The sequence below is a fragment of the Oryctolagus cuniculus genome, chromosome 13 (genome assembly GCF_964237555.1).
Source record: "Oryctolagus cuniculus chromosome 13, mOryCun1.1, whole genome shotgun sequence".
Lineage (NCBI taxonomy): Eukaryota > Metazoa > Chordata > Mammalia > Lagomorpha > Leporidae > Oryctolagus > Oryctolagus cuniculus.
Genome location: NC_091444.1, coordinates 55,794,208 through 55,818,245, shown reverse-complemented (window position 1 = coordinate 55,818,245; position 24,038 = coordinate 55,794,208). Strand labels below are relative to the sequence as shown.

Sequence of the window (24,038 nt, the reverse complement as noted above, 5' to 3'; positions counted from 1 at the left end):
CAAAAGATAGAACAAAATTCATTTCACAAAGCTTGGGTCTACTTTTAATTTTACACATTATTGGAAACAGTGAGTTTTTGATATATGAAAACTTGATTATAGCCAATAAAAACAGAAATGCACAATGAGTAGAACCCCAGACAGTTGGTAAGTAATTGCATAGGTAATGAAAAATGATTGCTTTGGGGTAAAATTGCAAAAACTATAGAACAAAGTATTGAAGTACAATGAATACCTTTTAGACTTAGTATACATTATCTCTGAGTTTGAACACTTATTTTTGTATTCATCATAATCAGCACTGTGGCACTTCCTGTTGCAACAGCCTTGAAAATTACTCTATAAATACAGTTTGCAAAAGACACATAGAAAAAATTGATTGTGCATAGTTCTTTGCCCAAAACTCTTTCATTTATGAAGCACTTTTTTTAAAGATTTATTTATTCACTTAAAAGTCAAGAGTTATACAGAGAGAGAAGGAAAGACAGAGAGAGAGAGAGAAAGAGAGAGAGAGATCTTCCATCTGCTGGTTCACTCCCCAGTTGGCTGCAATGGCTGGAGCTGTGCCAATCTGCAGACAGCAAACAGGAGCCAGGAGCTTCCTCCAGGTCTCCCACAGGGGTGCAGGGGCTCAAGAACTTGGGCCATCTTTCACTGCTTTCCCAGGCCACAGCAGAGAGCTGGATCGGAAGTGAAGCAGCTGGGACTTGAACCGGCGTCCATATGGGATGCTGGCCCCTGAAGCACTTTTTATTGAATACTAAGTATGTATCTAATGCACTCTTAGCCAATAAATCTTGAGAATGCCAAGATTAATTAGGTATGGTGCCCACACTATAGGAGTACAGCAGAGAACTTAAAGGGCTGGGGGAGAGTAGGAGATCCCTGAAGAAGATAATTGTTGAAATGGATCTAAAGACTTATCAGAAAGGTTGAGAAAGGTAGTTTGCAGAAGGAGATGAAAAGACAAAGTAAATCCCAAGAAGAAGAGCGAACATGAACAAAGTCATGGGGGGAGGGTAAGATATCACTTGTTTTGTGTAGGATAACTGCAAATATTTCTGTGCAGCCAGAGTAATACTTGGAGTGGTAGAAGATGAAAAGAAACAAATTGGTATGGACTTGATCATGCTCACAAAGGAGTTTTGGATTCCTATTAAAAAATGGGAATCCACTGAAGGGCTTTATTATTTTTTAAAATGTTTATTTATTTGTGTGTGTGTGTGTGTGTATGAGAGAGAGAGAGAGAGAGAGAGAGAGAGAGAGAGAGAGAGAGCTCCCACCACACCAGCTGGTTCATTTCCCAAATGCCCACAACATCTGGGTCTGAGGCTGGACCAGGCCAAAGCCAGGAGCTAGGAATTTGATCTGAATCTCCCCTATGGGTAGAAAGGACCCAACTACTAGAGTTATTACATGCTACCCACCAGGTGCATAAGGAAGCAGAGCTACAATTTGAACCCAGGCGTTCCAATAAGGAATTTGGGTGTCCAAAGTGGTATTTTCACAGCTGTGCCTGACACCTGCCCCTCACAGATTAACTTTAAATTACATGCTCAGATTTTCATTGTGAGTAGTTCACTTTTGATGCTGCCTGAATGACAGACTGGATGGACCAGTAAAAGGATGGAAGATTCAGGCAACAGGCTACTGTTTCCCTTGAAAAATATAGAGTCATGGTAGTCGTGATGGTGAGGAAGGAATGTTCTCAGCAAACATTTATGCGGTAGAAGAGGCAGTAACTGATTGTAACTCATTATTGATGATGCCACGAAGTTACAAGAGGAACCAAGGACTGCTCCAGGAATATGCTTCCAAGAGATGATGGCTTAGACATATTTGCTTTGAGCTATCTGTAAAATTTCTAAGAACTAATTAAATTTTCAAGCCTGAAACTTCTGAAGGGAGGAATGTTATTAAGCCATTAACATTGGGATCATTATTACTAAAACATAAGAGAATGAGGTTGCCCAGAAAAAGTTGGAAAAAAAATAAGGGGGAATTCAAGCCTAATGATATTAATATTTAAAAGGTTGGCAGAATAAGAAATTACCAAGTAGGAAACAGCAAAGGAAGGGTAATCGATATAGGTAAAACCAGTACAGCCTGGTGTCAAGAATGTCAAAAGAGGAGGGAGTTTCAGGAAGGCAAGGACCACTGAGAGCAGCAATGGGATTGACCTCTAATCTTACTTGCATAGATGTCCCTCTCCCATGTTCCCATCAAGTGTTTTACATGCCTATGATATAGCACTTTCAAATTGTACAGCAATCAACCATCTATATGAATGCTTTAAATTATAAAAAGTTTCTTGACTCACATATATCCTATTTGACTTTGTTGTCCAAGAACTTAACATTATACACCCAGCCAATACCCTAGGCAAGACAATTGAAACGTTTTCAAATAGAAACTGATAATAGGAGTCCTTAATGATATGTAGAAAAAGCTTCCAAAGAGTAGTATGCAGCAGAAACTTTAGTTGCTAAGGAAAGAAAAGTCAGGAAGTGGGAATAGTTAACATAGAATATGCTTTCAGGGTAGGCATTTCACATAGTAATCAAGATCCCAGATGGGATGCCTGCATCCCATATCACAATGTCTGTGTTCCAGTCCCAATTCCAGCTTCCTGCTGATATGGAATTTGGGAGTCAGAAGGTGATAGCTCAAGAAACTGGTTCTTGCCACTGGTGTGGAAGACCAGGATTGAGTTCCCAGATTCTGACTATGGCCTAACTCAGCCCTAACTGGGGAGATTCTCTCTCTCTCTCTCTCTCTCTCTCTCTCTCTCTCTCAAAATAAATAATAAAACATATTTTAAGGAATAATATTTCAATAGTTTGAATAAAAGGAAAACATATAAAGGTAATTTAATGACTGGTAAAGAATAAATAAATTTAGAGAGAAAGCAGAGATTATTTTCATTTTAATGCATTCTGAAAGTTAAAATGTTTTAATGCCAAGGAAAAATAGATTTTACTCAATTTCCATGCTCTAGTGTTTAAAACATCATAATAATACATTTTCAACTTAATGAAAATTACAAAGTATGGACCCAGCACCTGTACTGTCATTAGACAATGTACTCATGACACTCATTGTCTACTCTCTTCTTTCTTCAGAACCCTGCCATTAGTACTGAAGTCAACTGTGTTAATTTGTTACAAGTAGAAGGATATAATTTGATAGCTGTTGGAACCGTAAATGGTGTGATCATCTTATGGAATTTTGTAACAGCTACTGTCAAAGAAGTGTAAGTCTTCCCTAAACAATATAAAATTTGCACAGCAGAAGACCCAAGTTAATGTATAATACTCCTAAAAAAAGAGAGAAAGAAATAAATGAAAGGGGTGACACCTCCTAGTGGAGGCTTTCCTGGAGATTAGATTATGTTCATGAAGAGACTGTGTTCTAAGTGTCTAAATTCCAGAATGATATGAACAAGGAGCACCTTAAGTGCTGGTATTCAAAGACCTTTATTCTTTTCACATTAGTATATGCTTTTCATGTATAATCTTGTCCAAATTTATGACCTCAACAAACATTTAAAATACATAATAATTTCAAACACTAATCTCCACAGAGATTCAAACATGCATATCCAATTGCCTACTGACAAATTTCCATCTGAATCCAGCAAGATCCTTAAAGCCCCATATGCCCAAGATGTCTTCCCAACCTACATCTCCCCTACATTTTTCCTCTTTCTATATTCAACACAACCACTATCTTTCTAGTCACTGAAATCAAATGGTCAGAGGCATCATCAGTGCCCTTTCCTTCTCATTCAGTATGCCCGGTGCATCCAGTTCAATAAATGATGTTAATAAGGGCCACTTTGGTAGATGTGATTCTATTTCTCAACCGATTAGATTTTCTCCATGCCAAATCCTGTCTTTGCCCTTCCCCAGCCAGTTACTTCCAAATGCTCTTTCTACTTGTTGTAAAGGAATGAATGTAATATTGTATTATTTGAGCCGGCGCCGTGGCTCAATAGGCTAATCCTCCACCTTGTGGCGCCGGCACACCGGGTTCTAGTCCCGGTCGGGGCGCCGGATTCTGTCCCGGTTGCCCCTCTTCCAGGCCAGCTCTCTGCTGTGGCCAGGGAGTGCAGTGGAGGATGGCCCAGGTGCTTGGGCCCTGCACCCCATGGGAGACCAGGAAAAAGCACCTGGATCCTGGCTCCTGCCATCGGATCAGCGCGGTGCGCCGGCTGCAGCGGCGGCCATTGGAGGGTGAACCAACGGCAAGGGAAGACCTTTCTCTCTCTGTCTCTCTCTCTCACTGTCCACTCTGCCTATCAAAAAAAAAAATATTGTATTATTTGTATGGATGGACTGTAAATAGTAATCCCTATCCCATTGTGTAACTGGGATGGGTGCAAGGGCCATGGGTGGACACAGTACATAAGGATGGTCTGTAAAACTTGCCTTCAAGGTAAAATATGGCCAAGGACCTTACCCATAAATGAAAATACAATCAAGTTTAGCATTTAGGGAATGGGAAGAAGTATAAGGGAGGTGAGAAGAGGCAGCTGGAAATGACAAGGGAAAAGAAGAGGGAGGAACAGAAGAAAGCTCTGCTTCTCTATTATAGTACCCTATATATCAGTAGTCTGCTTGTACTCCAGGTGCCTTTCCCATCCATGTCTGAGTCATTACTTTCAGCCAACATTTGAGAGAAAATAATTCTTTCATGTTTGGACTCTGGATTTAGTTCTTTTGAGCCTTTAGCTGAAATAGCTCTTTGTGCAGACCCTCCTTCAGCACCTCCGCCTCTACTTCTAGAATTCCTGCCATCCTTCTGTTACTTCTCTTCCATTCTTGCCCATAGGCCTTTCTTGCAGACTCCACACCTGTCACTTGATACTGATATTTACTTGCACTGCACAATTCCTCACACACTTAGTAATACAGTCTTTACACTGTGTCAGCTTCTTATATCTCATTACTAAGAAGGGAAAGAAGGTATACTAAAAAGACTATTATCAGTGTCATGGCCTAAAATGAGTATTGATCCTAATTGTGGATGCCAGGCATTTTGCCAAGGGTGCATGCAAATCCAACACTGAATCAGAGAAAAGTAAGTAACTATAATGTGTCATACAGAATATCCCTTTCACACAGTTAATTATATAGAAAAATTAATTTAGAATCACTGGGGTATTTCTGAAAAACATAGAATTTAGTACAAAACTGTCTGAGGTAATTTGGGACAAGCTTTAAAGGTTCTAATAGGAAAAAGGTTTTCATATCCATGATGAAGGTCATTCTTATGGCTACCTGAAATGTTGCCTAAGATCCCATTACCAGTCAGGAACCCTTCTCTTCATGATCTACCCCCTCCCCATGCATTTTGGGCCCAAACTTATTATTTGCTTGACAATTAATAGCACTTCCCTCTTCAGGTCATCTGTATAACAGAAAATCCAAGAAGTTTGAGTACAACATGTCATCAAGCCCATGGGCTGCTCCTTTGAGCTTGGTGCATTCCAGGCTACTTTTTCATCCATGAGCTCAATTTAGCAGAAATAATTTCCATGAAAAGAGGGGTGTTTTGCTCTCAGGTCCATTTTCTACAAGGAATGGTAAATGTGGCTTTAAGAACCAAGCATGAAGTGCCAGTGTGAGTGGTTAGAGACTATTGCTTCTTCTCAAGAAACTGCCTAGGGAGGTTTATGGTTCCTTGCAATACGGGTCAACAGGAGACTTGATCAGGCAGAGCACAGCTCTCACTGAATGCCCTGTTCTTCTCTACTCTATCATAAGTTCCTTGAGGGTAATAGCCATATTTTATTCAAAATTTTCACTCTGCTTATTCAAAGAGTAGAATTATATTCTCAAAAAAGTATGAAACATACCAGGACTTTCTCCACAGAACTAAATAAACTCACTCTGTGAGCTATAGTTAGGAAGACTGGACCAGTTCACTGAATTAAAAGACTTTTAAATCACTAAGTGACCACCTTAAGAGTAAGCAGAGGCTTATTAAAGAGGATATGTTCAAATTCTATACCTTTTGGGTTTTCTTTGCATATTCATAACAATTTAGGAGCTGATTAACTCTGTAGGGGATCCATGTTGTAAGTAAAACATTACTTAATTTTTGAATGTTTATCATATAAATGTGTACTTATTTCAAGGTACCGACCTGAAGATTCCTTCAGTGTGGACAGTAACGTGGATCCCAAACACTTAAGAATAAATGATATACTGTTCCTCTTTCGTACACCTGAATGTGAAAGGTAATTCAAAACTGTCTGATCAAGTAATACTGTCTAGGACTATGTGAGTGACAAAAGAGTTCTTTTCATTAGACTGCACTAATGAAGAAACAACTGGAGGAAGAAATAAGTTCAGTTGACTTCTTGGATTCGACTTTCTTCCCTGTTACTATTTGTACGTAGAAATGCTGGTCATCAGGGATCTAATGGGCTGTGGGTTTCCTTTACCCTGGCAGCTTCATGGCTCATTTTACCACAGTGGCAGAAATGGAAAATGCTCATGTGACCACACTTTTGGTCAAAATGTAATGCTATGAGCACTGATGCCAGGAAAAGGAAGGACTTGCGGGGCAAATGTAGAAAGTCAGACGGGAGATTTCAAACACCAGCCACTATAACTGAGCAAGCCCCATCCATTCGTTTAGAGAACAGAGGACTGACTGCCAGCTGTTAACAGGCATTTGAGTGAATCAGTAGATCAGTACTTGCTTCTGTCTCATAAATAAATATTTCTAAATGCTTTTAAAACAATGAATTCTTAATAAAAAGCACCTTTTCTATTTATATTTGCTTGAGAACTCTGATTTTTCAGGTAGTACACAGTGTTAAACACATCTTTGGAGAGAAATGCAAAAGGTCTGTACTAGTCTGGAATTGCCCATTGGTGAGCTGGAATAGAACACCTCCCCTACCTGTCAGCTGGAAATTTCATCAGAAGTATTCTGAGAACACTGGAGGACTCATTATGTGTACACGTGTGCCATCATCCTAAGTCCCTTAGCCCATTAAAAGCAGGGCATGGCAGAGGCAGGATCAGGCCATAACTAAATGCTACAGCAGCTTTTCAGCCTTGTCAGTCTCCATCTACATATCCCCACATTTTGAGTGACAGATTCCCAGGACTAAATCTTGCCTTGGTAGTGGAGCAAGCCAGACTTTTCAGACCCAGGTAGCAGTAAACCTTAATTGCTGAGTTTCCTCAATACTACACTGATGAATGTTTGCTACACAAAATTTAATATGTGATTTGTTTTATGAGTGGTTCAGAATCCACCCATGAAGAAGGCAGCAGTCGTCTGAATTTGAAGTAAAGAGCACCCTCTGAGTGTGACTGTATGTTAACTCTTCTCTGTGGATCTCCTCCTTCCCCTGTAGATCAAGTCAAGATTCCATTGGCTCCTCAAGCCAGTGTGACTCTAGCAAGGGTCCACAGAGTTGTAAGGTAAGAACAGAAACAGTGTCTTCCTGTCACATGATTGCTCAAAAATAGTGACATCGTGGGGTTGTGAGTTAAGCCACAGCATGGGATGCCTATATCCCATACTGGAGTGCTTGGGATTAGTACTGCCTCTGCTTTTAATCCAGCTTCCTGCTAATACACACCATCAGGGACAGCAAGTAACCACTAAGTAATCAACTGCTTAGGTCCTTGCCACCCATTTGGGAGATACAGATGGAGTTTCTGGCCCCTGACTTTGGCCCGGCTCAGCCCTGGCTGTTGCAGGCACAAGGAGAGTGAATCAACGGAAGGATGATCTCCCTCTCCCCCTCTCTCTTTCTCTCTCTCTGTCACTCTGCCTTTCTTTCTTTTTTTTTTTTTTAAGAAGTCCTTTTTTTTTATTTATTTGAGAGGTAGAGATATGGACAGTGAGAGACAGAGAGAAAGGTCTTCCTTCCATTGGTTCAACTCCCAAATGGCCGAAACAGCCAGAACTGTGCCAATCCTAAGCCAGGAGTCAGGTGCTTCTTCCTGATCTCCCATGTGGGTGCAGGGCCCAAGCACTTGGGCCATCCTCCACTGCCTTCCCGGGCCACAGCAGAGAGCTGCACTGGAAGAGGAGCAACTGGGACTAGAACTGGCACCCATATGGGATGCTGGAGCTGCAGGTAGAGGATTAACCTAGTGAGCCACGGCGCTGACCCCTCTGCCTTTCAAAAAATATAAATAAATACATCAACATTAAAAATTAGCGATACTGAGCATCTGAGCCCCTCGTTTGGTGGAAGGAAAGGGTATTTAACTCATGTACCTAAAACCTTTTTGTTTTCTTTAAAAATTGGTTTCTAAATTGTTTTCTTCACTATTTCAAATTTTTTTCAAGGCTTTTACATCCATGAATCATGTATACATGATCACAAAGAGAATAAATTATGCATGTTATTTTATATTCATCAAATAATTTTCAACTGTCTCCTTGGCTAAAAACTAAGTATTATCCTATTTCCCAGGGAGAAAAGATAGCAGATCATTTAGTTATATTATAATCCATTATGTAGTGCAGTAGTTTTCAAATTATCCTCTCAGTTCTAATTTGTGTATTTTTACAGATTACGTTTCTAGTTAAGATTTTGTTTCAAGGAAAGTTTTCACAGCAAAATAATTTTAAACCACTAGCATGGTGGAAGAATAAAATTTTATGGATATAAAAGCCAGACAGATTTGTACATGAATTCAAGTCATCCATTTATTACCTGATTAGCTTCCAAGATGTCACTAAATCTGTTTCCTTCCTCATCATAAAAAGAAATAAAAAAGAAAAAGTTGCCTGTGTATTAATAGAATTACAGATAATATACACCAAGACTGGACATGAGTTAGGCATTGAATTATTCTAATTATGATGATACTTCTGAGTCACTAAGAAAGTATTATTATGGACTCCCTATTTATGAAACTGAAAATCCCTCCAATACATTTTTTTCAAAGAGTTCATTGTAAAAAATGTTAAAAGTAATACAAATTCAACCATTATGAGAATCTAGTCACCCAGTATATCTCATTATAATGTCAGACATATTTTTTCTCTCCTAATTCAGGGAAGCAGACAAAGTATACGTGACGGTGATGTTAAAGGTCAGTGTGAAATCACCTCTCTACAATAAAACAACTCTTTTGCAATGGGGCTTTAGGTGATAGAATACTCTTAATGAATATACTCATACGCTGTTTTTAAAACAAAGTGTTGAGATGCTATAGATTCTATAGTCTAAAAGGTAGAATTTCCATTTTTTTTTTTTTTTTGGACAGGCAGAGTGGAGAGAGAGAGAGAGAGAGAGAGAGAGAGAGAGAGAGAGAGAGGCATTTCTTTTCCATTGGTTCACCCTCCAATGGCCACTGCGGTTGGCGCACTGCTGCTGGCGCACCGCGCTGATCTGAAGCCAGGAGCCAGGTGCCTCTCCTCGTCTCCCATGTAGGTGCAGGGCCCAAGCACTTGGACCATCCTGCACTGCACTCCTGGGCCACAGCAGAGAGCTGGCCTGGAAGAGGAGCTACCGGGACAGAATCCGGCGCCCCGACTAGGACTAGAACCCCGTGTGCCGGCGCCGCAGGCGGAGGATTAGCCTAGTGAGCCGCAGCCCAGCCAGCATTTCCATTTTGATGATGCCTTTTTAAATACTAATTCTGGGTGTTAAAAAAAAATCCAAACATCACTGAGATTCTTAGTCTCTAGTCCATTTTCCTAAAACTTATACTGGTTTATAAGTCATTCTGGATGTGAAAGACATACTGGATGCATATGTAGGCCTTAGCTGTAATGTATAATATGGCAGCTTTTGTAATAGAATCAAAAATATGCCTTTCAAAAATTTCCAATGACCCAGAATTCCATTAGAAAAACAAATTTGTTCTCTTTACTGTTTGAAGTTCTCTGGTGTTTAAAAAAAATACAAAGGAACAATGTGTTTGTGTTTTTGCTATTTTTTCCCCGCATAAAATTTGGAATTCTAAATATTGTAAAACTGTGGTACCTCATTAATTTTTCTGATAGGTGAACATACAGATGTTACAGTGAGAGAGACACATGCAGTGGACAAAAAACATTTCGGAGCTGCCAACTTAATAGAATCTCAGCCACCCATCCTTGCCACTGCTCATGAAGATGGACACCTCCGCTTGTGGACTATGGAGGTGACAGAGCCTGATATTTTCTGAAATAGGAAACAATGAAAAAGATTAAAAAGAAAATTAGATGAATCTTAACCTTCTTCCAATGGCATTAATTCTAATATTTTTCAGTCTTCTAGCCAACTTGTTGGCCTCACAAACTGCATCACTAATAATGCTACTCAAACTTTCACTCAGCCAATTTCATAACTCAAGAGAAAAAAACTGACAAGAGTGCTAACTTAGCTATTTCAAATCTTTCTTTTGAGCTGTGAATATATGCCACTAAATACTTTATCAAATATTTAAATAGCATTAAAGGATATTAATGATGTACTATAGCAGAAAAACATAAAAGTACTAAAGATTTGCCAGATCCATTATATTATTAGTTCTCTAAATTATTGGAAGATGGTATTTGATTTTATTGAATGTACTTAAACACTTTAAAATGAAAAATTGACTTGGGGAGGAGGCTGGGCACAGTTTGAATAAGGAATTCAGAAGATTATGAAAGAAAGTATCTTGAATAGGCTGAGGATAATGACAATAAAATCTTCAGAGAGACAATAAAGTCTCAGGAAATGAGGAGAAGATTCAAAATATTTTTTCTCAAACTTGATGTTATTACCTAAGCTAGATAAAATATGTGAAAGTCATTCCTTGTGCTGAGTTACACGAAGTGCTGGGAAAAAATATGAATTTGGATCTTTTGCAATCCCTCATCTTGCCCCAATATTCAAGATAGAAGCTTATGAAAAGGCAAATATTATTGTTGAAAACAACTGAGATCTCTTTAACCTGAGAAGAATGTTTAAGAGAAGAATATGTATTCTGAAGAAATATATGAAGAGTCATGTGCAAAAAGCAATCTGAAGTATAATCTATAATAGAGTTTAGATGTTTATAATTAATAGTTATCTATACCTTTAGATTATTTAATCTCAGGAGTCAATCCCTATTGATAGCTGCAAATTATTTTTATTACAAAGAAGATAATCATGTTTCAGAACTTGAGATAATTCTTGGGATGTAATATTTATAGAGTAATTCAATTCTGATATTAAGGTTTTATAGATTATCATACAAAAAGCATCATTTGCATTGTCCTCTATTTAGGGAAGGCTAATAAAAGATACACTACCTTTCACAAAACATTCTGCCATTCCTCTGGCATCACTGTATACTGATTCATGCACCAGGATGCTACTGACTGGAAATATGGGTAAGTTGTTACTCATATATTTAGCCACAGGCATTGTAACAACCTAAATAATATAAAAATGCTTATAAATACATAATCTTTATTGAGATGAGAGAAGATCTAAGATGTATGCTTAACCAGGAGAGAATGTCATGGGTAGCTTGCTTAATAAATAGAATACATGAATGTTGGGAGAACCTATTGGCATTCCTACCTCCTTATTTAGAGCAAGGCTTTCTGTCTCTTCTGTCTTAGATATAAATACATGGCTACCCATCCTCATACCTTACTTTATTGAGAAGAATACAGAGTTTTAACTTTGAACATTGAAAGTTAATAATAATTATTAAAGGGATAGTAATAATTATTAAAGGGAATGGTGACATATATTAGAGAGGAATTTTTTTTCTTCATGGAGGGGTGTATTTTGCTATAATTAATATAATTTATCTTAACTTTCATATAATACTGTTTTTTGTTCTTGCCTATTTTTCTTCTTCTATATTGTGAATTAAAAAATTTTGTGTATATATACATGCAGGTGCACATACATGTGTAAGACAGTTTCTAATTTTACCAGTGTTTAGGTTTTTTTTTAAAAAAAAATCTGAATGAATCAGCATCTTTTCAGTTAAGGCAGAAAGCTTAGCCCACTGTAATTTTCTCTCTTCTCCACATGTACCCCTTCACTTGTTTGCTGATGTAATTTGTGAGCTGTATATCCAGAGTAGATCTGCTAGTATATTAATACTTCCATCATAACTTTTATGAACATTTTTCTCATTTCAAAATTTATTTTGTAAAAACCTCAACACCCTATATTGTACTACCAATTGTTTGAGTCTTTCATTCAGTACTATCATACATTTACAATGTTTATTTAAAGTTATCTCTATTTTACCTATTTTGTTTGGTTTCATTGCTCACCATGAGTATTTTTATATTCTGATATGCTTTCTCTACACTTTTTGTTCTCATTTATCTGTCAACCTCTACGGTGTCTGCAAACAGTATTTGTGTTTATAGCAAACTAGTAGAGAAAGTTAAGATCAGGTAAATTTGTTCTTTTAAAGTAGCTTTAATGTTCTTGCATTCATTTCACCTGCTATGCGGTAAACCTTTCCTAGCAAAAATACACAAAACTAAAATTTGGAGCTATTTACAGAATTCTCACAATATACCTCTATTAAGGTTACTCTTCTCTTTTCTCCTGCCCAATTTACTATCATATAGCCCATCCTCTTCTTCTTCTTATTTTTTAAGATTTATTTATTTATTTGAAAGTTTTACAGAGAAGCAGAAACAGAGAGAGATGGAGAGAGAGGTCTTCCATCCACCGGTTCACTCCCTAAATGGCAGCAATGGCCAGAGCTGGGCCAATCTGAAGCCAGGAGCCAGGAGCTTCTTCCAGGTCTCCCATTCAGGTGCAGAAGCCCAAGGACTGGCGCCATTTCCACTGCTTTCCCAGGCCGTAGCAGAGAGCTGGATCAGAAGTGGAGCAGCTGGGACTCGAACTGGAGCCTGTATGGGATGCTGGCACTGCAGGCGGTGGCTTTACCTGCTACGCCACGGCACTGGTACCTCCATCCTCTTCTCTTTCTCTCTTTCTCTCTTTCTCTCTCTCTCTCTCTCTTTCTCTCTCTCTTTCTCTCTCTCTTTCTCTCTTTCTCTCTCTCTTTCTCTCTCTTTCTCTCTCTCTTTCTCTCTCTCTCTCTCTTTCTCTCTCTCTTTCTCTCTCTCTTTCTCTCTCTCTTTCTTTCTCTCTTTCTTTCTTTCTTTCTTTCTTTCTTTCTTTCTTTCTTTCTTTCTTTCTTTCTTTCTTTCTTTCTTTCTTTCTTTCTTTCTTTTGACAAGCAGAGTTAGACAGTGAGAGAGAGAGAAAGGTCTTCCTTCCGTTGGTTCACCCCCAAAGTGGCCGCTACAGCCGGCGCGTTGCGGCTGGCGCGCTGCGCCAATCCGAGGCCAGGAGCCAGGTGCTTCCTCCTGGTCTCCCATGCGGGTGCAGGGCCCAATCCTCTTAAGAACTATGATTTTTACCTGTGAGCCAGAAAAATACAGTAGGAGTGGGCTTGCAACCCAATCTATCTTCATCCTTGTTATAAGTAAAGCAGACTTGGACTAGATTCAGGCCTTAGGTTTCCTTTGTCAGTGTGTCAGTATATGTGAAAAAACAATTCTTTGTGGATTGCTATCTAGTTACTACTTTAAATCAGGCATCCTCAGACATCATTATTTGTTGCTTTTGAAAGACATAGACTTTATATTTTAGATAATTTTGAGTTCTCAGCACAACTGAATATAAATGACAGAGTTCCCATATACTGCCTACTTCCTATGAGCCAATACACAGATACAGCTTTCCCCACTATCAACATCCTGCACTAGAATGGTGACATTTGCTACAATTAATGAACCTACATTGACTCATCACTACCATCCAAAGCCCACAGTTTATATAAGGCTCACTCATAATGCTGAACTTAAAGACTTTTTTTTTTTAAAGATTTGTTATTTATTTATTTGACAGGTAGAGTTAGACAGTGAGAGAGAGAGAGAGAAAGGTCTTCCTTCCATTGGTTCACTTCCCAAATGGCCGCAATGGTTGGAGCTGTGCCAATCTGAAGCCAGGAGCCAAGTGCCTCTTCCTGGTCTCCCATGTGGGTTCAGGGGCCTAAGCACTTGGGCCATCTTCTACTGCTATCCCAGACCATAGCAGAGAGCTGGACTGGAAGAGGAGCAACCAGGACTAGAACAGGCACCCACATGGGATGCTGGCGCCACAGGCAGAGGATTAACCTATTGCACCATGGTGCCAACCCCTTAAAGATTTTGACAATGTCCAATGATATGCCATATGGAGTAGTGTCACTGTCCCTAAATCCTCTGTGCTCCTAACATTCTTTGCTACCTTCTCCAACCCCTGGCAACCATTGATCTTTTTACTGTACTTATTTTGCCTTTTCCAGAATGTCATATAGTTGGAATCATAGAGTATGTAGCCTTTTCAGTTTGACTTTTTTTTTTTTTTGGTAATATACATTTACGTTTACTCCATGTGTTTTCATAGCTTGATAGTTCATTTTTTAGTACAGAATAATATCTGTATGTACCATGGTTTATTGATCCATTCACCTACTAAAGAACATCTTGGTTTCTTCTGAGTTTTGGCAATTATGAATAAAGTGGCTATAAATATCTGTATACAGATTTTTTAATAGACCTAAGTTTTCAACTCCTTTGGATAAATACCAAGGAGTGCAACTGCTGCATCATATGGTAAGTGTGTTTAGTTTTGTAAGAAACTGACAAACCATCTCTCAAGTGACTATATCATTTTGCATTCCCACAAGCAGTGAATGATAGTTCCTGAGCTCCAAGGCCTAACCAGTGTTTGGTATTTTCAGTGTTCCAGATTCTAACCAATTTAATAGATATATAGTGGCATCTCAATATTATTTAAATTTCATTTTTCTGATGATATATGCTGTGAAGCATCTTTCCATATGCCTATTTGACATCTGTACACCTTCTTTAGTGAAATGTCTGTTCAGATCTTTTGTCCATTTTTAATCATATTATTCATTTTCTCATTGTTGTGGTTTTTTTAAAGATTTATTTGTTTATTTTTTTACTTTTATTTAATAAATATAAATTTCCAAAATACCCCTTATGGATTACATTGGCTCCCCCCCCACAACTTCCCTCCCACCCGCAACCCTCCCATCTCCCGCTCCCTCTCCCATTCCATTCACATTAAGATTCATTTTTTTTTTTTTTTTGACAGGCAGAGTGGACAGTGAGAGAGAGAGACAGAGAGAAAGGTCTTCCTTTGCCGTTGGTTCACCCTCCAATGGCTGCCGTGGCTGGCGCGCTGCGGCCGGCGCACCGCGCTGATCCGATGGCTGGAGCCAGGAGACAGGTGCTTTTCCTGGTCTCCCATGGGGTGCAGGGCCCAAGTACTTAGGCCATCTTCCACTGCACTCCCTGGCCACAGCAGAGAGCTAGCTGGCCTGGAAGAGGGGCAACCGGGACAGAATCCGGCGCCCCGACCAGGACTAGAATCCGGTGTACTGGCGCCGCTAGGCGGAGGATTAGCCTAGTGAGCCACGTGCCGGCCAAGATTCATTTTCAATTCTCTTTATATACAGAAGATCAATTTAGTATATATTAAGTAAAGATTTCAACAGTTTGCTGCCACACAAAGTATAAAGTACTGTTTGAGTACTAGTTATAGCATTAATTCACATTGTACAACACATTAAGGACAGAGATCCTACATGGGGAGTAAGTGCACAGTGACTCCTCTTGTTGACTTAACAAACTGACACTCTTGTTTATGGCATCAGTAATCACCCTAGGCTCTTGTCATGAGCTGCCAAGGCTATGAAAACCTTTTGAGTTTGCCAAGTCTGATCTTATTTAGATAAGGCCATAGTCAAAGTGGAAGTTCTCTCCTCCCTTCAGGGAAAGGTACCTCCTTCTTTGATGGCCTGTTCTTTCCACTGGGATCTCACTCACAGAGATCTTTCATTTAGGTCATTTTTTTTTTTTTTTTGCCAGAGTGTCTTGGCTTTCCATGCCTAAAATACTCTCATGGGCTCTTCAGCCAGATCTGAATGCCTTAAGGGCTGATTCTGAGGCCAGAGTGCTGTTTAGGACATCTGCCATTCTATGAGTCTGCTGTGTATTCCACTTGCCATGTTAAATTGTTCTCTCCTTTTTAATTCTATCAGTTAGTATTAGCAGACACTAGTCTTGTTTATGTGATCCCTTTGACTCTTAGTCCTTTCATGATGATCAATTGTGAACTGAAACTGATCAGTTTGACTAGTGAGATGGCATTGGTACATGCCACCTTGATGGGATTGAATTGGAATCACCTGGCACGTTTCTAACTCTACCATTTGGGCAAGTCCAATTGAGCATGACCCAAATTGTACATCTCCTCTCTCTCTTATTCCCACTCTTATATTTAACAGGGATCACTTTTCAGTTAAATTTAAACACCTAAGAATAATTGTATGTTAATTACAGAGTTCAACCAATAGTATTAAGTAGAACAAAAAATAATACTAAAAGGGATAAAGTATTAAGTTGTTCATCAAAATTCAGGACAAGGGCTAATCAATTCACTGTTTCTCATGGTGTCCATTTCATTTCAACAGGTTTCCTTTTTGGTGCTCAGTTAGTTGTCACCGATCAGGGAAAACATATGATATTTGTCCCTTTGGGACTGGCTTATTTTACTCAGCATAATGTTTTCCATATTCCTCCATTTTGTTGCAAATGACCGGATTTCATTGTTTTTGACTGCTGTTTAGTATTCTATAGAGTACATGTCCCATAATTTCTTTATCCAGTCTACTGTTGATGGGCATTTAGGTTGATTCCATGCCTTAGTTATTGTGAATTGAGCTGCAATGAACATTGAGGTGCAGACAGCTCTTTTATTTGAAAGGCAGAGTTACAGAGAGGCAGAGGCAGAGGCAGCAGCAGCAGGGAGAGAGAGAGAGAAAGAAAGAGAGAGGTATTCCATCTGCTGGTTTACTCCCTAAATGGCAGCAACAGCCAGAACTGAGCCAATCTGAAGCCAGAAACCAGGAGGTTGTTTTGCACCTCCCATGTGGGTGCAGGGGCCCAGGCAGTTGGGCCATCTTCTACTGCTTTCTCAGGCCATAGCAGAGAGCTGGATTGGAAGTGGAGCAGCTGGGACAGGAACCAGCACCCATATGGGATGCTGGCACTACAGACCAGGGCTTTAACCTGCTTCACCACAGCGCCAGCCCCACGGTTGAGTTTTAAGTTCTTTAAAAACACTTCTTTATCCCTGACACTTTCCCTTACTCCACTGCTTTCTGTTGATTCATGTAATTGTAACACTTCATCCCTTTACTTTTAATCTATACAAGCCTGTATTTAAAATGGACTTCTTATAGATAACATACTTGGGTTATATTTTGAGATCTACTCTGAGCATCTCTGTCTTTTCATTGGTACTGTTTAGACTATTGATATAGTTAGACTGGCATAGATGGACGAACATCTACTGTCCTCTAAAGAACAATGTTTTTAATTCTTAGTAACAAATCCTTAGAAACCTGAGGTGCTGGACAATAGGCTTCCTTTTACCCTGTGTTGGGGTTATGATCTCCCTCCATGATCTCCCTCCAATAATCACTTGTCCCTGTCCTGGAGGCATAGGGTCCACAGTCCTCCCTTCAGTGAAACACAGACACGCACCTCTTCTCCTTGGAGGAGTTCTCAACAATTGTTTCTCCAGCTGCTCCAAAAGCTTTCTCATGCATGATCTCCTGAACAGCCTTGTAGGCCTCTTCTTTTTACTTTGCAATAATTACCCCTTTCCAACTGCTAGACCACTGACCTTCACAACCAAAGCAGTACAGTCTGCACTCGTAATGAAGCTGCAGGCCTCTTCAGGCTTGGTGAAAGCTCTCCATCATGCAGTTGGGATTCCATGTCGATCCATAAACTCTTTAGCGAATCTTTTTCTGGAATCTAACTGATCTGTTTTTGTTGTGGCGCCAAAGAATTGCGCTCCTGCAGACGTCATGTTCTCAACAATTCCAGGAGCCAAAGGTGCTTCAGGTCCAACAGCTACCAATTCAATGTTCTTATTTTGCAGAATTGAGAAAGGGCAGTGTGATCACTAAGATGGTAGTATTTGAGATCTTTTCAGAGCAGGCAGAGCCTGCATTTCCTGGGTCAACCAACACTTGTTTGACATCATGGGACTGTGTAAATTTCCAGGCCAGTATATGTCCTCTTCTTCCATTGCCAATTACAAGTACTGGGCTGTCATTCCTGTGTGCAAGGCAGAAATTCCAAAGGAAAATGAAACTGACACCAGAAGACCATGTCCCTTGCGCATGCCCATTTTCAAATAACACAATATCACTTCAGGAGTATTAAAAGTACCTTGTAATACCAAAGTATTCCTAAATATTCTCTCCTAACTTTTATAATAATGTCATTCATTTCAAACATTATAATAATCAAATATATTATTGCCATTATTATTTTGTAGCAACTATTTTCTGTAAATAAGAAAGATAATACGTGTCATTTTAACTTTACTTATTCTTTGTCTAATATTGTTTCCTTATGTAGATATGAATTTCTGATCTAACTCATTTGCCTTTTCTTTGAAGAAATTGTCTTAACATTTTTTGCAGGACAGGTCTACTAGTGAGAAATTCTCTCATTTTTGTTTATCTGAGAAAGTATTCCTTCTTCACTGTTGAAGGGTACAGAATTCTAGGTTGGTGGTTTTTATTCTCACAACACATTAAATATTTCATACCACTCTTTTCTTGCTAACAGTGTTTCTGAGAAGTCATTTGATTAAATTCTCAACTTCCTTTCTGCCTGGCTTCTTTCAACTTTTTTCTTTATCCTTGTTTGGGTACTGTATGTCTAGATGTAGTTATGGCATTTCTGTATCTTTTTAAAATGCACCTCATTTGGTTTGCAGGATGAATATCTCTGTAAGAGTTAGGATTCTATTTGGTAGTGCTATATTCAGTCCTATTATTATCCACCCTGATCTCCAGAAGAATTTTCATTCTGACTGGATAAGGCAAAATCATTATAACTAATTCACCCAGAAAAAAATTACTACCTATAAGAGTTTGTGTTGTCGCTCCCCGTCTTCGTGGAGGAACGACACAGGACCCTGCGCTGTTCTTTCGTCTGCTTGGCCCTCCCCGGGTTTGCTGCTGGTTCTTCCCGGGTTGGCTACTGTCCCTTCCACCTCCGTGGAAGGGCGTTTCCCCCTGCCACATTCCCCACTTCCGCGGGGGAGCGGCACACCGCCGGCCGGCTCTCTCGGGGGCTGCACAGGTGTTCCTTCAGATGTTCCCCTTAGATGTTCCTCGTGCATGTTGTCTCTCTCCTCCTTTATAGTCCTCTTCCACCAATCCCAACTCGGCTGCCCACACGCCGAGTATGCTGCTCTCCTCCAATCAGGAGCAGGATCAGCTCCTGGAGGTCATCACTCAAGTTGGCAAGAGGCAGCTGCGTAGAAGCTGTTTCCTCCTCTCCCAGCGCCATATTGTGGGAGAGCAGATGCATAGAATAAGTCTTAATTCCAGTAACTTAGTCTAGTCCGAGTTGCTCCCCACATTGTGTGAAATTTCTTCTTTCATTTTTTCACAGATTCTATTTTATTTATCAATATAAGCACCACATTCAAAATTACTTAACATTAGGAGTAGTACCTATTTAGTCAACATGGTATTAAATTAAATTAATGCTTAATTTAATTTTTATACAGAAGGACATGTTATCATATTCAGCATTAATTCCTTCCTGGAACCTCCTCATGATGAAAAGGTAAGCAATTTAATCTTATACTTTAATGAATCAGCACATACTTATTGAGCATTTCATTTATGCTAGATACCAAGAAAATAGAAACTAAGACTCCCTGCTCTCAAGGCACATATATTCTTTAAATTTGAGCTAAATGACAAATAACAATGGTATACTGGTAAAGAGGGAATAGATGAGGGAGAGGGATTGAGTAGGTCAGCCAGGAGTCTCTTTGCATCTTCTTCATGTTTTGACTTATCTGTGAGTATTCATTTAGCAACCTGTTTGTTTAAAGGAGTTCATAGGTAATCCTTCTCCATCATAAGTTCATCTATCTTATACATATTCATGTCATTTCATACATAACCTTTCCTTGCAAATCTAGTGCAGAATTATAATTATTTTGAAGAAATTCTTATAATTATTTTGAAGAAATTCTTCTTCATATCTAGTCTAAATCTAATCTTCCTTCTAATTCAGGTACTTTTAATTCTATTTTTACTGTTAAAACAATGTAAATGTCACCATCCTTATTTTATACACATTTGAATATGTACTTCTTATATGTATATGGATATCCAAATATATCTATATTTATTATAGATTAAAATCCAACACTGATTAAAGATTGTACCAAAAACACACTATTTGAGTGTGGGCTTATTTCCCTTTCAGTTAGTACTTCAAATCCAGAAGTTAAATATTACCATAAACAGTAATGCTTCACTTTTGAATCATAAAGATTAGCATATGAACACACAGATTAAGATTTGATTTCTTAAGGTATGCAGAATGATTATTATTTCAACATTATTTTATTTAATCAATATAGTTTTCCTTTCATTCCAAAGAATCCATGGTAGTTAGCAAAAAATTCAGGTATTCAATTTTAAAAGTATTATGTCTCAAAGAGTGTAAAACAGAATGATTTTCCCAGGATCACACAGTCCATTAATGACAAAATCAGGGTCAAAGGTCAGGGTTCTTGTTCTATAATGTACTTTCTGTATGTAACTTACTTTTATCACATGGAAAACAACAAGGTTCAAACAACTTGTGAAACACAAAGTTTCGTTTACCAATAACTATAAATTTTTTATAATCAAGACATGAAGTAAGCTGAACAAAATAAAATCATCCATTTGAAGTACATACAAGTTAATGTTTATCTACTTGTTTTCTTCTACTGTCACAATTATCAATATTGTATTATTACTTTTAACAAAAATATGTTTTTGCAAATTAAGTACAAATTGGCAACTAAAACATTTTGAAATTCAGAGAAAAGCTTCAAAACACAGTTATAAAGAATATTGTTACTGTAATTTTAAATCATTTTTACCAATTTAAAAGAAGATAAACTATTTTAGTAACTTACTTAAAATTCTTCCCTACCAATCTCATGTCAACCTTTTCTGTACTTGAAAAATGATTATCCAATTTGTTCATGGTGGCTAATTTATAAATACACAACAAAATCTGAGTATAAAATGTGGCATTATCACATAGATTAACATATGCCACTGCATTAAACCAGGCCCAGCTATAGATTAAATTTGCTGTGAAAATCTAATATGTGCATGTTAAATTCAGAAGTTAATCTTGTTCCCCCCCACACACATTATTGTTGAAAAGAAGTTTCATGGATTCTAAAACAATAGGAAAAAACTCTCCACAGCAAGGTAAATGATACATATGATTATATATACACACATACACACAAAAGACAGTCCTATTTTCTAATTTCAGATTAAAATCCATTGAGGGATCAGGAAATCAATTTAGTGAGTTGGAACCAATTTAATGAGTTGAGTAAAAGTATAAGAGATTTCAATGTGATGTAATAGAATAGAACAGACAATACTGGCAGGCATTAGGAAAGTTAAATTGCCAGTTGAGAAATTTGTTTCAGATGACATGCAGGTGTACATTTGTTTGTTTGTTTTAAATATTTTCTTATTTATTTGAAAGGCAGAGTTACAGAGGCAGAGGCAAAGAGAGAGAGAGGTATTCCATCTGCTGGTTCATTTCCCAGATAGCCACAATGGCTGGAGATGGGCCAATTCGAAGCTGAGAGCCTGGGGCTTCTTCCAGGTCTCCCATGTGGTTGCAGGGGCCCAAGGACAGTAGCACATTATCAGGGAGCTGGATCAGAAGTGGAGGAGCTGGGACTCGAGCCAGTGCCCATTTGAGATGCTGGCACTGCAGGTGGCAGCTTTACCTGACACGTCACAGTGCCAGCCCTGTATATTTGTTTTTACTGGGTCACAAAACAAAATCTGTATTTTACTACAGGTATGAAACACATTAGAGAAACATTTTCCTTAGAGAATCCCATCCTTAGGCATAGAAAGAAACCTTGAAACACCAGATACTCTTGAATAGTCTTGGGAAAATAAGAAGTAGGAGAATGCGGAAGATTTTCTATTGCTCTCCAAGAAAGGCCAGAAGGAATTGAATCAGAAGGCCAAGAAATTTAGGAGGAACTGTACCTAACCTTTGTTAAAGTTCAAATGTAGGAGACTCTTAGGAGAACTTCAAGCTTCTAGGGCTCTAGTCAAACAAATACTCCTAGGTAGATGACCCAGGGTGCAATAAGATCTTAGTCTGAGTTCATCAGTGGTAAAAAAAAAAAAAAAAAAAGAACATACTCGGGGCTGGTGCTGTGCAAGAGTGGGTTAAAGCCCTGGCCTGAAGTGCCAGCATCCCATATGGGTGCCAGTTCTAGTCCCGGCTGCTCCTCTTCCAATCCAGCTCTCTGCTATGGCCTGGGAAAGCAATAGAAGATGGACCAGGTCCTTGGGTCCCTGTACCCACATGGGAGACCTGGAGGAAGCTCCTGGCTCCTGGCTTGAGATCGGCGCAGCTCCGGCCACTGCAGCCCTCTGGGGAGTGAACCAGCAGATAGAAGACCTCTCTCTCTCTCTCTCTCTGTCTCTACCTCTCTCTGTAACTCTGTCTTTCAAATAAATAACATAAATAAATTAAAAAAGAGAACATACTCTAAGGCCATGTGACTGTAGCACAAATTCCTCAGTTGACAACCCTACCTCACATATTTCAGAAATGTCTTGAGGCCCATAAAGGGCTCCAACCTTGAGAATAAATGGAAAGGAACATGCTAATGAAGCCTCATGATATATCTGAAAGGCTATGAGTTTAACTCATCATTTTTGTCACTTCCTGATAGTATATACCTCCCATCCCACACCTTTCAAAAAATAATATGGCCAACGTTATCTCAAAATAAAATTTGAATACAGCAAGTCTTTTTGCCAATCTTCATTTGAGTTTTACCTTCCAATTCTGCTTCCTCCCACTCCTGATTATATACATGCTCACTCTTCCCACAACCACCTGCTAAGGCATTTCTTTCATCTAGTCATCTAGTAATCACCAACTAAATTAATTGCCAATCTTCACTCACATGCTAAATTACTAAGGCCATAAGATGCTTTCTCTCCAATGGTTATGTGTGGATTAATAAGTCTCTAAAAATGGCACTTTGATACTCAAAAAGAAAAGAAGAGCTAATTGGGTAAGGTTTTAGTCATCCAGCACAGATGTCACTCATAAGCATGGATCTCTCATGCCCAAGAATAGATTGTGACCAGCATATACTTATTCCAACGGATATGCTTTATTTTTACTATCTAGAAATTCAAGCAGCTGCTTTCCTGGCGTGCCCATGCTTTAGAAATTATTCAAGTAATCTACGTGGAAGACAAACAAGTAGTGCTTACAGCCTCCATCGATGGCTCAGTAAGGTAAGACAAGGTGGCTTCACACTGTGCATTCAGGGATTTAAGTATGAGAGGAAAAGGATTTCAAACTAAAATTGAAGAACACAGTTCAAATGCAATCTTTGTAAGTAAATAAAGTAAAAAAAATAGAATAATAAAAAGGTGACACAAAGGGCTTAGACAAGATGTTCACTGATTTGGAATTATTTTCCACATCCAAGAAAATGAGATGACATCCTCATTATTGTTTTTAGCCCTTGTCTATTTTCCTGCGGAACAGTGGTCTTTCTACTTTTTACTTATTGAACATTACGGTTAGTGGTGTATTACACCTATAATTATAAACTGAAGTTATTGTAAAAATCAAAGGAGAAAAGAAAGGAAGGAAGAAGGGTAGATGGAGGGAAGGAAGGAGGGAGGGAAAGAAATATGGTTATTATCTTCTTAGAATTGTATCTATGAAATACATGAAATCTGTTCTCTTTATATTTATAAAATTATTTAAAAAGATATAACAAATGTATTTCCAATAAGAATTTTTTGTAGAGTTCTATCAAAGATTCAAGCAAGACAGGTGAGAGAGATATCCAAACCTAGAGAAGATCATAAAAAGAGGCTCAAGATTGAAAATCATAAAAAAATTATAAACAA

At 38.6% G+C, this 24,038-nt stretch overlaps 1 protein-coding gene and 1 pseudogene across 16 annotated transcripts in view; one reads left to right on the top strand and one right to left on the bottom strand.

The window, feature by feature from the left end:
- Nucleotides 1-24,038, top strand: part of LOC100338257 (WD repeat-containing protein 64) — a 193,177-nt gene that overhangs the window by 120,636 nt on the left and 48,503 nt on the right. For all 16 annotated transcript variants that reach the window (XR_007909967.2, XR_007909966.2, XR_011381523.1 and 13 more), the window contains 8 exons: nt 3,123-3,253; nt 6,143-6,244; nt 7,379-7,445; nt 9,041-9,077; nt 9,994-10,133; nt 11,229-11,334; nt 19,607-19,665; nt 23,302-23,411. Coding sequence is in view for 1 of the 16 variants with exons in the window: in XM_002717339.5 (XP_002717385.3) it covers nt 3,123-3,253; nt 6,143-6,244; nt 7,379-7,445; nt 9,041-9,077; nt 9,994-10,133; nt 11,229-11,334; nt 19,607-19,665; nt 23,302-23,411 (752 nt within the window). In the remaining 15 variants the exon portion in view is untranslated. The remainder of the gene's footprint in view (nt 1-3,122; nt 3,254-6,142; nt 6,245-7,378; nt 7,446-9,040; nt 9,078-9,993; nt 10,134-11,228; nt 11,335-19,606; nt 19,666-23,301; nt 23,412-24,038) is intronic.
- Nucleotides 17,331-18,794, bottom strand: LOC138845082 (trifunctional purine biosynthetic protein adenosine-3-like; annotated as a pseudogene).